The sequence below is a fragment of the Branchiostoma floridae genome, chromosome 11 (assembly GCF_000003815.2).
Source record: "Branchiostoma floridae strain S238N-H82 chromosome 11, Bfl_VNyyK, whole genome shotgun sequence".
Classification (NCBI taxonomy): domain Eukaryota; kingdom Metazoa; phylum Chordata; class Leptocardii; order Amphioxiformes; family Branchiostomatidae; genus Branchiostoma; species Branchiostoma floridae.
This window is the reverse complement of record NC_049989.1, coordinates 23,457,358-23,472,427: the sequence shown is the minus strand read 5'-3', so window position 1 is coordinate 23,472,427 and position 15,070 is coordinate 23,457,358. Positions and strand designations below refer to the sequence as shown.

Sequence of the window (15,070 nt, the reverse complement as noted above, 5' to 3'; positions counted from 1 at the left end):
AAAACTTCCATTACATTTGCTAAACATCTTTGATAAGATATGTTGATGAAGGTTACGCATCCGTGACAGAACACTTTAAATAATTAAAAGTGAATCAAGTAACTGGATGATATTTCTAAAGTGTCAGATATTTAAGATAGCATCCACTACTTTTATCAGTGAATGAGGAGTCAGTTTCTAAAACTCATTGATGAAAATAAGTGGATGACATGTATTTAAAGATCTTACATCTAAAATGTCTGATTCTATAGATTTTATCTAGTTGTTAATTGATGTTTTACTTTTATGTACTCTACCATTTCTCTCTACCCCGGAATGTGGCAGTAACTGAGTAAGTTCTTTTTTTTATTCATTTTCCAGCCAAGATTGACAACGATGAGCTGAAGTACAGGTTTGTGAAGAAGAAGGGATACGTGAGGATCAGGACTAACAAGGGAGACCTGAATATGGAGCTGCACTGTGACATGGTAAGCACTCACGTACCGGCCTGTACTGTTGTAAACATGGAGCTGCACTGTGACATGGTAAGCACTCACGTACCGGCCTGTACTGTTGTAAACATGGAGCTGCACTGTGACATGGTAAGGACTCACGTACCGGCCTGTACTGTTGTAAACATGGAGCTGCACTGTGACATGGTAAGGACTCAAGTACCGGCCTGTACTGTTGTAAACATGGACCTGCACTGTGACATGGTAAGCACTCACATACCGGCCTGTACTGTTGTAAACATGGACCTGCACTGTGACATGGTAAGCACTCACGTACCGGCCTGTACTGTTGTAAACATGGACCTGCACTGTGACATGGTAAGCACTCACATACCGGCCTGTACTGTTGTAAACATGGAGCTGCACTGTGACATGGTAAGGACTCAAGTACCGGCCTGTACGCTAAACTGTATGCCAAACACATCACAGAAGGTTATACCAATCCCTTTGGCTATTATACCTTTTTGGATGGTTATGCTCCAGAAGACTGGCAGAAAGAGTGCCAGCTTAGGTGCAGGCTAGGTTTACACAGCCTCCATGACATTTTGTGCTACGTATACAACAGACTCCGCTGGTATGGCCACGTGCAAAGACTGACCCATGACAACTGGCCAAGAAAGGCCATGAATTTATCTGTAGTGGGCCAGAACCCACGTGGGCGCCCCAAGAGGAGATGGGTAGACTGTGTCAATAAAGATATTAGAAAACTGGACTTGCAAAAAGCCTGACAGAGGCAGATGGAGAACAGCAATCAGACCAAAACAACTTCCCGCAACGTCCAACCCCAGCAAGACAGGGAACAATGGATGCTAGACCAGATAGCGAGTGAGTGAGATAGCAATTAGAAACACACAATGTACCCTACCCTAAGTTCGGTAGCTTGCCCTTCTCCCTTTCTCCAGAAAGTGGTTGCAATGACTGAGTGGTTCTCATACAGAGATTTGTACTAATACATTTTGTACATGAACATCATACATAAATCATACAGAGATTGAAACAAACAAACAAACAAACAAACATATACATACATGTGCATGCACTTGGATGTTTATTTCTGTGTCTCAAAAACTTGAACATCATTTCAGGTCCCAAAAACGTGCGAGAACTTCCTGAAGCACTGTCAGAACAAGTACTACAAGGGAACCCAGTTCCACCGGAGCATCAGGAACTTCATGGTTGGTCCCTACCTTACTACTCTTCTGTAAGGTTTTGCTGAACTTCACAAATGATCCCCTTGTCTGTAACCCTTCTGCTACATTCTCTGAAGTCTCTACTTCTGTTACAGTAAATAATGTTTTCTGTAACTTGTTGGCTGATCCCTTTAATTGTCTATCTAGTCCTGGTGTTATATACATCTTAATTAGAAGTATGAGAGATTCTAGGGAAGTTTATATTGAAGATATTGTCATGCATTCCAAGTCTAGCAGACTGAATTACTCAAAAATAGAATCTAGCAGATCTTTTATAACTTCACTACCAAAGCTAACAGAACTTGGTAAACTATCCCAAACACCTGCGAAAGATAGTGGATGCTATATGAAAAGCTTGACTGTTAACAAAACTTGGAAAATTGTGCTTTGTTCCCCAGATCCAGGGAGGGGACCCCACAGCTACAGGAAAGGGTAAGGACAAAACAGTTACTGTGTCTTCAATTTGACTTTGACTTTATTTGGATCCACTTCAAGACTTCTTTATGAAATTTAAACAGACACTACTGTTACTACTATGCATTCATGCATCACGATATTGTGATCTTTATTGTAGGTTTTTACATACTTTTTAATCTTTAGTAAAGTCACATCAATAGTGTGTTAAAATGGGTGTTAAAATGATAACTCTGAGCTGTAACTGACACAGTTTCAGAGAGGGAATATAGTTTTCCTTTCTGCCCTATGTTGTCATCCTGTATCTGTCTGTATCTGTATCTATATAGCCGGTATAACCGCCGTTCGGCGTAACACACCAGCTTTGCAGGCACGCGGCGCGGCAGCAGCAGGTTATATTACACCGAACGACTCGTTACCCCTTACTTTTGCACATCTATCTGCAAGCGTTCTTTAAAACTACCGAGAGAAGATGCCCCTACTGTACTTGGTGATAACAATTTCCACTCTACGATAGTTCTGGGAAAGTATGAATTTTTGAACACATCAATCCTAGGTTGGTAACTCTGGTATTTGAAGGCATGACTGTTTCTTGTTCTTTTTTGAGCTGGTATTAGATACTTATCCGTTGGGACGTCCACCAGTTTATTGGTCATTTTGTACATCATGGAAAGTCTGGACATTTTCCTTCTGTCTTCAGGCCTCTTACCTAATTTTTACTACAGTAACTAGAGATAAACAAGAACCACAGGTTGTGAATTGACAAGGGTACAGTTTTAAGTCGCCAGTATTGTGTAATCAGAAATAAAATCTGTGTAACTGGAACTGAAATGCTGTTTTTGACAATTTGTTGATGTGCTGGATTGTACCATTCTGCAGGAGGGGAGTCCATCTGGGGCAAACCATTCAAGGATGAGTTCAAACCGAACCTGACCCACACAGGCCGGGGGGTACTGAGCATGGCCAACTCTGGGCCAAACACAAACAAGTCTCAGTTGTAAGCTTCATCTCTTTATCTCCTCCCTGTCAAAGCTTCTTCTCAAAACAGCAGAAGCCGGCATATAAACATTTGTATCTTTCTGTCCTGTCCTGTCATATAAGGAACAGGCTTTACATAAAATTATGTACCAGCATATTTTCAGATGTTAGGAACGACTTATGGTCACTTTGAATCCAGAAGAATGCCGGAATTTTTTGTATCAAATTTGAAGAAGAATATCTCCATAACTGTATGTACCTGATAGTATATAATGTACTTTTTTTTGTACTCACCATATTCATGATGTTGGAAATGTTCCAATGAGGAGACAAGTTTTCAACATATTTTAGGCTTGTTTTACAACTTATTTCACAGTCTCATCTGTATGGTGTTATTGTTGTTGTTGACAACATTGTTGTTGTTGATGTTGTTATTATTATAATTGTTATTGTCCAGTTTCATTACATACCGGTCCTGTAACCACCTGTGTTTTGTTGCTGTTGATGTTGTTGATGACATTGTTGATGTTATTGTTGTTTTCCAGTTTCATCACGTACCGGTCCTGTAACCACCTTGACCGTAAGCACACGGTGTTTGGGAGGGTGGTGGGAGGACTGGACACTCTTACTGCCATGGAGAAGGTGGAGTGTGATTCCACAGACAAGCCACAGGTACGGTTGCCTTCAGTTGGTAGTACATGTACTAGCAGTACAGTGATGGCTGTTTCTTCGTATCCGAAGATCAATGGTAGGCAGACGGGTTTTTAAGGCGATCTATCTGCCTGGCCTGCACGTGGGTTTTTAAGGTGAATGAGGGGTGTGCACGTCCTTCTCCACCCTCTCGTCCACTGGCACACTAGTCCTACAGGGGCAACTGTATGCAACGTGACTAAGACGGCCCCAGCAGATGCAGGTTTGTTTATTGGAGTTTCCGTCTCCTAGGAGGACTTCCGACCAAGGATGCAAGGGGTTCCTCCTACCCCTGACTCATGTGTCATGGCGGGTGAGTCATGCCCGAACATGCCCCTAGCAGTACAGTAGAAGCCAAGTAATTGCACAACGGATAATCGCACACTTCTGTTGATTGCACGAAATCCCCATAACCTGTGGTGGTGTAGTCTAGCTTTATAACTTCGCTTTGTTGAACAATTCGGATAATTGGACGAAATGCACTTCTGGCAAATGGGGTGTGCAATTAAGTGGCTTCTACAGTAACTGTACTGTCAAAGTGTCAGAAGTAGTATCAGATTCTGGAATTTGATTATACTTCTGCTGGGGTCCCTGGCACGGGTGGGCAGCAGTCGGCTAGTCATCACACTTGATGTCCTTCTTATTAATACACACTCCACCAAGGTTTCTGTAACTGCAATTTGAGGACGGTTTAATTGATGCAGCCACTGACTCGTTTGAAGTTACAGACATTTGATTGTTGCATGTCGTAGTCCATTGGTTAGCAACCCTACCTCTGGACCAAGAGGCTTGGAGTTCGAATCCCAGCTCTTTGATTCAGTTGCTCTGAAGACGTGACTCAAGCACGTATGACACCAAACTCAGACAGGGTTGGAATTTTGGTAGAAGTATCCAGTATTTGATTTAACACAGTTAAACCTGGATAGGAAGATTGTGTTTAACATAGATTTTGCCGTGAACATGAAAGTACGGGGACAAAATCACATACTGTGGTCATTTCGGCAGTGTTTAAGTGTAGGTAACATGTGGTTAAATTTAAATGAACTTTCATGCTTAAGTAATTGGACTTACATGAGCCTGGTTGTCCATTGTTGTCTGTCCTGCCCAACTTCTTAAATCAATTTTGTCGATGTTGGCAGAGAAGTTTTCTTTTGCACAGCCAGTAATGTCTCTCACCTGCTCACATTTCTGAGGAAAGTGTCTGATAGTCAACAAAACTCAAGCAGGTGGGAGGCAGACATGACTGGTTGAATGTGTAAAAATAAAAGTAAGAGAAAAGTCCATTATCCTATCCTACCCAACTGCTTGCAACTGATCTGTGTTCACAACAGGCAGTCTTTGAAATTTGGAGCAGACAGTGTGATACTGTAAATGCATTTAAGTTTGCAGGAATTTAATTTTGCGGTAGCGGGAAAAAGGACTTTTCGCGGTGGTTTAAGTTCGCGGTAGCACCATGCACTGTAGTCTCATACTGCCATGGTAAATGTTTGCGGTGGGTTTAAATTCGCAGTGAAGTGGCCGCCGCGAAAACCGCGAACATAAAACCACCGCAAACATTTCTGCATTTACAGTATTTATTGTGATTTTTACTCTGTTTCTATTTTATTTCCCAGGAGGACATCCTGATTACAGACACCCTGGTGTTTGTCGACCCCTACGAGGAGGCAGAAACACTGGTATGAGACCTCATGCACCCTTTTGAGCTACAGACTAGTTATTTATTGTTCATTTTAGTTTCATTTTGTTGTAATAATTTTGTTTTGTATAATTTCAAAACAAGTTCCTGTGTGAAAATCAACTCGCCCCGAACGGTTCGGACCGGTCCGAGGGCAGTCCGAGCGGTCCGCCTACGTCAAAGCCGTCCGGCCCGCGAGGCTGCCAGTCCGAGCGCCGGGCGGTGAACCGTCATTAAGTGGTTCAGCACGTTCGGCAGTTCAGGACCGCCGGACGCTTCGGGCGCCGTAAAAAATTGCCGCCACCCTGCCAAATTTTGTCTAAGTCCCTAAATTGTATGAAGCCGTGCGACAGCGCCCCCTTCCGTACACTAAGCGCAGCGGCCAGAAGAGCAGTAAAGTCCGTAGGTGAGACTATTAGACATTGTTAGAGGCATGCATTACGTCCATTATTGCGGGGCAACAGCCAGAGCGGGCAAACACTGATAGTAATAGCGTTGCACTATCGCCAGAACAATACAAAATGTACTATGAAAATTTAAAAAATTGAGATTTTTCTACCTTCAAATCTACAACTTTTCTTCTATATTATATTTTGGCCGCGACTAATGAATGGGTGACGTGTTTTCTTGTACATATATGTCACCACGCACGGCTGTCTGAAATTCAAGTGAAGAGTAGAGTATAATACAATACTCAATAGAGTAGCAAAAACCAACTGATGGGTCTTCTAGTAAAGTTTACATACACTTATAAAATGCTGTTCATTTTCCAATTTCCAGCTTACAGTGTTGAGTCACCCTTTGAAGAATCTGCTCCGCTACTCAGTGCAGTTTTTCTGCATGTGCGAACGTTGCTCGGAAAGCCCGGCTGTCCAGTGCGCGAGATGATTTTGGAAAACACGGCGATCCCAGTTCCAGGCCGCACCCGCTGAAATAAACAGCGGGTTGATTGACATCCCGCCTGTGAGGCTCACGTGAGCGGCGCTCTGGTAGTCTCCCCACCACACATTGGCCGTTGCCATGGCGCCATGCTGGCGGTAGCCGTTTGATGTGTACAGTGTGTGACAATCTATTTACTAGCTAGCCAATCGCTACGATTGGTACGAAATGAGCCGCGCCGGAGACATCGATTTTCACTGCAAATAATGCGCAACATGATTGGTTGTAAGAAACTGAAACTGAAATCCTATGCCCCACTTTCAAGTTTCTTAGAAATTCATCTGAATATGGCGAGCCAAAACACGTTGTTCAACCACGTACTTGAGCCCCCTGGTCGTCAATAAGAAGTTTTAAAGATACGCAGAAATGTGACAAACGGAGAAATTTTACGATAAATTCAAGTGATTCAGGCATTGCCAAAATTTTCGCAGTTACATATTGCCACATTTTGTGACATAATTTAGGTTGTGGGCCCTGTCCGAGTTTTATGAATTATGGACGGGAAAATACGTCCGAGTGGGAGAACTGCTACAAATGCCTGTTTATGGTACCGCCGGGCGGTCTAATGAAGTCGACCTGCTCTCTCCTTGCAGGAAAATGTTAGTCTCTACAAGGATGTTTAATATCTGATAGAATGTCCTTGGTCTCTACCAGACTCCAGGTCGCTGGAAAACCGTAGAAATAGAATAAATAGAAGAGTAAGCCGGCCAGAGGAGTGTAGCCGGCCAGGGAACAGTACGCGACCTGCACAGTTTGGATTGCCCATCACGCCCATGCAGCGTTGAGTGTGCGGATCACACTTACATGTTTATCCTCTCGACCATTATTAAAGGGTAATCTGCCACGAAGTACCAGTCTTTGTATCGTATCTCGTACACTACCAAATGCCGTGCATGCAGCATATAAAATCTTTATTGACACGACAAAAGTAAAGCGACTTTCGTTAGGTCTATAACTAAACAGACATATGAATATCTATAGGTATGAACAAGTCATTGTTACAAAGTCTGTTCTCATGAAGAATGAATATGTTTTAGTCCTGTTTGTCTCTTTATTTTTCTCTAGCGATAAATGAGAAAAAAGTCTTAAACACGTAACAGCAGATACCGCTTGGATAGTCGCAGTGGCATGGCGAATAAGAATTCGGCACGCCGTATTTCGTTTCTAAATCACACGAACGCTATATTGTCCGTTCTGCTGTCGTGTTTGATTTGCTAACTACATTGCCTACACCAATAAAATCGTTGTCTTCCAAGAGCAGTGTAATGAAGTACTATAAGAAGAATAAACGACAATGCTATTGTAGGTCACCCTGGCACCTGAGGTGTTCACCACACGACTCGGGATTGATCATGCTCGCACGGCGTTAAAACGGGCGGGGAAAAGTTACAGACCACCATTGTTTTCTGTAGAACTAAATATAATCTTTCTACCCTATGATTAGATAATTGTCTCTGGCGCTTTACAAATAAGACGACATTGAGTTGCGCTACGTTTCGATTGACTGTCATTGTACCAAGCGACGATTCTGTCCAAATGTGCAATAATACGGGAGATAATGTTGAAAATGTATTTAGCATCTTTATTGCCTTTGATGGCGTCCGGCATTATCTCGCCTTGTGGACAATACCTAACATGATTTGTGAAGTGCAATATTTTGAATGTTTCTCACTTACCAAAATTTCCACCATCGTTTGGAGTCAAAGCGCATGCTTTGGCCGGAAAGGAACTTGTGAGCAGTACCTGGTTGGATCACCTGTTGGACGACCTGCAGCAGCGAGACTTCAATCGACTCTCTGAAAACGTGTTGAGTTTGACCAGTGATATTCCCCTTGACATTATATCAAGAAAGTGGGACTAAAAACAAGTACAATGCTGTGTCACGCTGGAGTACGGTATCCAAAACAGGACACGGGTAACGGTTAGCCGAACATCTAACACCACCATTTTATATGCATATTGTTGTTAGAAGCGTTAGAACTACTTTATCATTTTGACCTGTACTTAGCTTTAAGAGCACAAACGTACAATAAAAATTCGAAAATATATTACTCGTTAGTCGAAGCGACGACTGGATCAAGAAACGCCGTGGATGGCTGCATCCAGCACGTTACACTTACAGAAGGAGAGACTATGCACTACCCGTGCGTCGTAAATTGATAGGGGTTGGGGATGGTGACGCACAATCTTGGGGTCGGTGTCACGTTCCCCTGAGAAATTTGGACGCTTCATCCTTCGTAATATGAAAGGTTAGACTTAGAGAATTGCCCTGGATCGGGCCAGGGACAGGCGGATCTCAGGACACGCAACAGTGCCTCCCGAACCGTTCTGAACGTTCGGACCGGCTATCACGATTATTGTCAGCAGGGTGTCAAGCTTGAAAGACTCCCCTGTCTGCCCCTGGGGATAACATGAGCATTGCGCGTGCGTCGCGGTCATTTCAAATTGAAAACTCATCAGTAAACCGTTTCCTGATGTCCTGTGTTATTTTTCCGCTTTTTAGTCTTATACTAAGGCTAAATGTACAGACTATCATGGATAAGTTGGAAGAGGTGTCGCGTGAGGGGTTTGTACGTTGTCGTTTCGGGTCAGGATGCATCAAACTGCCATGGAGAGATGGAAAAGGACTAGCAACACAAACCAATTTGTGTGGAATTATGTTCTGGTGCTGTTCCAACCGACTGCCGAAACTTCCGTGGAATACGAACGGACTGGAATACAAACATCCCTTCTTGTTCAAGACTGAACTGGTAAGAAATTGTTTTACATCGTTTAGCTGTGTTACCAAGTGTGTCAGATGTGAAATTATCAACAGCACAGTAAAAATCCTGGCTAACTGAAGTATCCATGTATTTTTTTCCGCACTTACTGGGACTCCTGTGGGCTGTATTATGCACAATGTTGTTTCAGCGCCCATTTTCGTGGAAACACAGTGGTATGATGACGTAATTTTCACTTGTTGCATCAAAGAGGAAATCATGTTTTCACGTAACGTTGCAAATTATATCATAAATATAACCTTCTCGGCGAAGATAATGATGTGATTATGATCGTCTTACAATTTCCGCATACACCACTGATCGGAGGTAATTTTAAATCCATGACGAAGGTAACGAAGTTGTTTCCTCAATGTCCCGGGTTTGATAAAACCTCCCTGGTTGGGGGCAACGTTCTCACGGGTCGGACATGTCGGAGCCAGGCGGATCTCTGGACACGCCACAGTAAATCCCGAACCGTTTGAACCGTTCGGACGGGCTATCGGGATTATTGTCAGCAGGGAGTCAAGCTTTAGAAACTCGCCTGCCTGCCCCTGGGGATAAAACCTGTGAAATTCCAGCGAAGTTGTTTTCTTCTCTGTACTTCAGTAGCGTATCTTGGTTGTGTACATGCACAATGTTGTGTAACAACTAAACGCACAGAACAAAGACTAAACTGTAGACTAAGCGTAATCTGAATTAGCACGTCAGGTGTCCATGTCCATGCTTCATATAGAGAGAGTAGAGCACAACTACAACTGAAAAATATTGATATCAACGTTCCATAGAATTACTTCTCCTCACCATGGCATACTAGTAACTTCCTCCCAATGACGTTATATCCATGTCCTCACGAGCGGAATTTCCATGACAATAATCCTCCCCGTTTAATATTGTTCCTCCTTACCAACTTTTCAAAAAGCGTTTATTTACTTGTGCCGCAAGTAAAGATTTCGCCTGCTATTCACACATGTGCCTTTGACGGGCATAAAAATCTATCAAGCGATGTAAAAGTTGAAACGTCTACGGCGTAGGTTAACAATAATCCTCTAGGGTGACGTCTTTTAATCTCTACTCATTCAATCAACATTGTATGATAACACTCGTGGTACTTCTGAAGCCTTCTGAATATCGTTGATTTTGCAAAAGTTAATGAAATAACATGCACAATAACTATACACTAGAGACAAGCAGATTTTACATCCTATTTGCTTTGCTGAATAATTTAAGTAGATTCTAGACTTACGGCCGAAGCTCAAAGGTGCGGCCGGACGTTGGTGATTTTGCCACCCTTCCAGAAATTGGAGACCCGTTGTAGTGTGACATTTTCATTCCTGCCCTACGAATCGGTCTGGTAGGCGGCTGTCCCCGGAGACCAGTTTTGCTGGGATTAGGACAGAAGGAAAGCTTTACGGGAACACCGACCAGTCTTGTCAAAAGTCGCTTACAAGTGCGCAAAGTAAATTTACTGACGAAAGATTCCAATAATAATTGTGCAGACGTTTTATAATACGGACAGCATGACACCCAGCTAGCGGAGATATGGTTGCTAATTATTTTGTCGGTCGCCACGCGATGATGGACAGCGGCACGCCTCTATACCTAAAGTTTCGCGCTGTGTGGGTGTGGCCTAGCCACTGGCTCGCAAATTGATATCTGGATCGTATTTTCCCGTCTTTGAATAACTTGCTCGAGAAAAAAGGCAAGAAACACAAAGGAAATGGGTATAATGACGACATCATTCTTAGTGGTATTCCTGTCAATGGATGTGCAAACTGTGCCAAAAATTAACACATGGAACGTAAAATAAACAACAAACAACGACTTATAGACATGTGCGCACGTGTCGGGCGGCTGTCCCAAAGGACCGGGAGGCTTCAATCAAGTGTGGGAGAGTTCAATTCACGTATGGGGGCCAGCACCTATATCAAAACTAGTCTTATTTTAGACACGTAGAATAATATTTTGTGGCACTAGATTAACATATATTACCATTCAATATTTAGATACAACTTTCTTTCAACAAAATACAATAAAGTTCAACACACACCAACAAAATGTTTGGCTTCTTCATAGGATCGTCTTCTTGTTTACGTTTGAGATGGGGTCACTGAACCCTCGCCGCCGCTGGGTGCGTAACGTGCCTAGCGTTGAATATATTAGGGCATTCAATGATGTTTATAAATGAATCTTCTAGATTATGGACTTGAATGTATATCATATATTAGTGATAGTGTCTCCACCACATCACTTACGCTTTGTACATGGTTTGTGCGGGCAATCAAATGTTTCCTGGGACGCACATAACGTCAAAGTGAGGACACATGTGATTTACATTGATTGTCTTGCGGCTGGTGTCATTCTGTAACTTCAAGCCGTCATTAATATCTTGCCTATAGGAGCGCTGGCGGCAGAGGGATGAATTGCATTCAAATTCTTTCTATTTTGTGACGGCATTCCGGCGGTTCAGACCGGCCGAACTGTTTGGGCAGCGATTTCCACCTCACAACAGCACGATTTTACGCATTTCACGGGTGTTTGGGAGGTACAGTTGCCATGTAAATTGGTGGTTCGCGGTAGTCCGCAGACGTCCGAACCGGCGCCCCGCGGTGCTCTGCACGCCCCCAGACGGTTCGGATCGCTTTGTTGCTATGGGAACCGCCCGTTCGGCCGTCCGGCCCGGGCGGAGCCGTACCGGCTCGAACCGTTCGAACGGCCCGCTCCAGGCCGCCGCCCGAAAGCGTTCGAACCATGCCGTCCGGGACCAGTCCGGGACGTAGTCCGGGCTAGTCCAAGCGGCCAATCTGGACCCTTTATGGCCGTTCGAACCGTTCTGCGAACTGTCGAGCGTCCGTCCCGTCCGACCGACCCGTCCGACCCCCGGACTATTGCATGGTTCGAACTGACGGTTCATGCCGGTTCGGACTAGTCCGGGACGGGCAAATTTTCACACAGGTTGTAAAAGTATGTACATGTAACTTAGTCTTAAATGCCAATTGTTAGCTTTCAAATCTATGAGCTGTTTGTTAAATCTCCGTTCATTCGTTTGTACATACTATTTCCAGCTGGCAGAAACAAAAGCAGTCTTCTAGACGACCTTTGTCCACTTATTTGTTCCTACATTCAGCTCATTGACCCATCTGTTTTTTTATCTCATTCCTTCTGTCCATCCCAGCTTGCTGCGGAGAGAAGGAAGCAGCAGGCAGCTGAGGAGGAGGAGAGAAAGTCTTACCTGAACATTCCTGTTAAGAGGAAGAAGGAGGAGGGACCGAAGGTCTTCAAGACTGGCGTCGGGAAGTACATCAACATGGCAAGGTGAGATCGTGTTACATCAACATGGCCAGGTGAGATTAGGTTACATCAACACGTTACATCAACATGGCCAGGTGAGCTCAGGTTACATCAGCACGTTATATCAACATGGCCAGGTGAGCTCAGGTTACATCAGCACGTTATATCAACATGGCCAGGTGAGCCCAGGTTACATCAGCACGTTATATCAACATGGCCAGGTGAGATCAGGTTACATCAGCATGTTATATCAACATGGCCAGGTGAGATCAGGTTACATCAGCACGTAACATATAAATGGCCAGGTGAGATCAGGTTACATCAACACGCTACATCAACATGGCCAGGTGAGATCAGGTCACATCAGCACGGTATATCAATATGGCCAGGTGAGATCAGCTTACATAAACACATTACATCAACATGGCCAGGTGACATCAGGTTACATCAACACGTTACATCATGGCCAGGTGAGCTTATGTTACATCAACATGGCCAGGTGAGCTTATGTTACATCAATATGGCCAGGTGAGCTTATGTTACATCAATATAACCAGGTGAGCTCATGTTACATCAATATGACCAGGTGAGCTTATGTTACATCAATATGACCAGGTTAGCTTCATATGTTACATCAACATGGCCAGGTGAGCTTATGTTACATCAATATGGCCAGGTGAGCTTATGTTTCAACGTGGCCAGGTGAGCTCATGTTTCATCAATATGACCAGGTGAGCTTATGTTACATCAATATGGCCAGGTGAGCTTATGTTACATCAATATGGCCAGGTGAGCTCATGTTACATCAATATGACCAGGTGAGCTTATGTTACATCAATATGGCCAGGTGAGCTTATGTTGCATCAATATGGCCAGGTGAGCTTATGTTACATCAACATGGCCAGGTGAGCTTATGTTACATCAACATGGCCAGGTGAGATCATGTTTCATCAATATGACCAGTTGAGCTTATGTTACATCAACATGGCCAGGTGAGCTTATGTTACATCAATATGACCAGGTGAGCTTAATAATAATTATGTTACATCAATATTACCAGGTGAGCTTATGTTACATCAATATGGCCAGGTGAGCTCATGTTTTATCAACATGGCCAGGTGAGATCACATTACATCAGGGGAGATCATTTTAGATCCTAAAGTAAGGCTGCACCAATTTAATGGTTGGTTCTTGGATTTCGATAAATGCCTGTTGTGCACAAACTTGTGTGGCCAAAGGTCTATTGAACGGGAGAACGGCACCGTCCCATGCACCATCTGGTGTGGGAAGGACTTAAACTTTACCTGCACACACCTAGAGTCTCTATGCATTGCCAGGTAATAGCTAACCTTTACACGTTTGTGTCCCCCCAGTGCCAGTGCCAGTACCAGTACCAGTAGTGCAGGTAATAGCTAACCTGTACATGTTTGTGTCCCCCCAGTGCCAGTGCCAGTGCCAGTACCAGTACCAGTAGTGCAGACCCAGGGACCAGCAAACAGACAGACACCGCGTACACTGCCACGCCGCCCAAGAAAAAGGTCAAGTCATCGTCCAAACTCACAGACTTCAGCGCATGGTAGCCTGGTACCAGCCTCGGAAATAATGCCTTGAACTCAGCTTTTAAGTCATCTTCAAAATTTTAAGGAATTGAAAAAAATGCCACAGTTCAACTTTTTGTTGTTGTTGGCACAAAGATTTGCTCCAAATAGGAATAAATGGGGACCTATAATAATTGTAATCTCCAAGCAGATCCTACGGTAGCATAAGATAGTAACAAAAGCTGGCAGAGGAATGAAGCCGGCCTAGGAGTGTGTTTCGCTCCTGCCAGCTTTTGATACTATTTTATACCACCGTAGGATCTGCTTGGAGAATATGATAATCATTTTGGTCAGACTCAGGCCAAGTCATTCTTGACAAAATCATGTTCTACTGTGAATATGTAGCTGCAGGTTAGTTCATTATTTTACTGTGTATCACTATTAAAGCACTGATAGCTAGGTTTTCGTCTGTAGTTCACCAATCAAAAATAATGTGATTGTGTATATACTTATTTCCATTAAAAACCTTTAAAAGATGTTATACTTGTTGTACTGTATTCTGCATCTTTTCATATTTTACCTTTAAGTAGTGAAGTGGTTAATGAGCTAAAGGTTTGGACTTCGAATCTCAGATGCTGTCGCTCGTCTGACTAAGTTACTGGATTACTGCACTGAACTTTGAACCATGATCAACTGTTCATACTTCACTGCATAGGACGAAAATATACTAGTAATCACCATGCACTGTAGTCTCTTACTGCCATGGAAAAATGTTTGCGGTGGTTTTATGTTTGCGGTTTTCGCGTTGCCAATTCACCTCAAACTTAAAACCACCACAAACATTTTTTCCATGGCAGTAAGAGACTTCAATGGATGGTGCTATACCACGAACTTAAAACCACCGCAAACAATCCTTTTTCCTGCTACCGCGAAATTAAATCCCTGTGAAATTAAATGCATTTACAGCATCTAGGTCTTGTCAGCACATCTCATGGTACAGAACTGGAAGAAGTAGGCTCGTATTTGAACCCCTGAGCTAGCATCCACCCGAGCGGATCAAACCATTCCGGCCAAAATAGGGGTAGGGAATCTCCCGAGCAGCCCTCGT

The 15,070-nt window shown here is 43.5% G+C and overlaps 2 protein-coding genes across 4 annotated transcripts in view; both read left to right on the top strand.

Moving 5' to 3' along the window:
• LOC118425260 (CUB domain-containing protein 2-like) overlaps nucleotides 1-15,070 on the top strand; it is a 104,934-nt gene that overhangs the window by 23,468 nt on the left and 66,396 nt on the right. The gene's annotated exons all lie outside the window — the stretch shown is intronic.
• Nucleotides 474-14,503, top strand: LOC118425263 (RING-type E3 ubiquitin-protein ligase PPIL2-like). Of its 3 annotated transcripts, none has more exons than XM_035834054.1 (8): nucleotides 474-866; nucleotides 1,577-1,666; nucleotides 2,080-2,113; nucleotides 2,975-3,092; nucleotides 3,619-3,745; nucleotides 5,377-5,439; nucleotides 12,309-12,448; nucleotides 13,878-14,503. In XM_035834054.1, exons 1-8 carry the CDS (start codon nucleotides 504-506, stop codon nucleotides 14,002-14,004), a joined length of 1,062 nt encoding a protein of 353 aa, XP_035689947.1. In that variant the 5' UTR covers nucleotides 474-503; the 3' UTR covers nucleotides 14,005-14,503. The 3 variants fall into 3 exon arrangements, with proteins under 3 accessions (XP_035689947.1, XP_035689946.1, XP_035689945.1); XM_035834053.1 differs by having other exon boundaries at nucleotides 13,872-14,503; XM_035834052.1 differs by having other exon boundaries at nucleotides 13,866-14,503.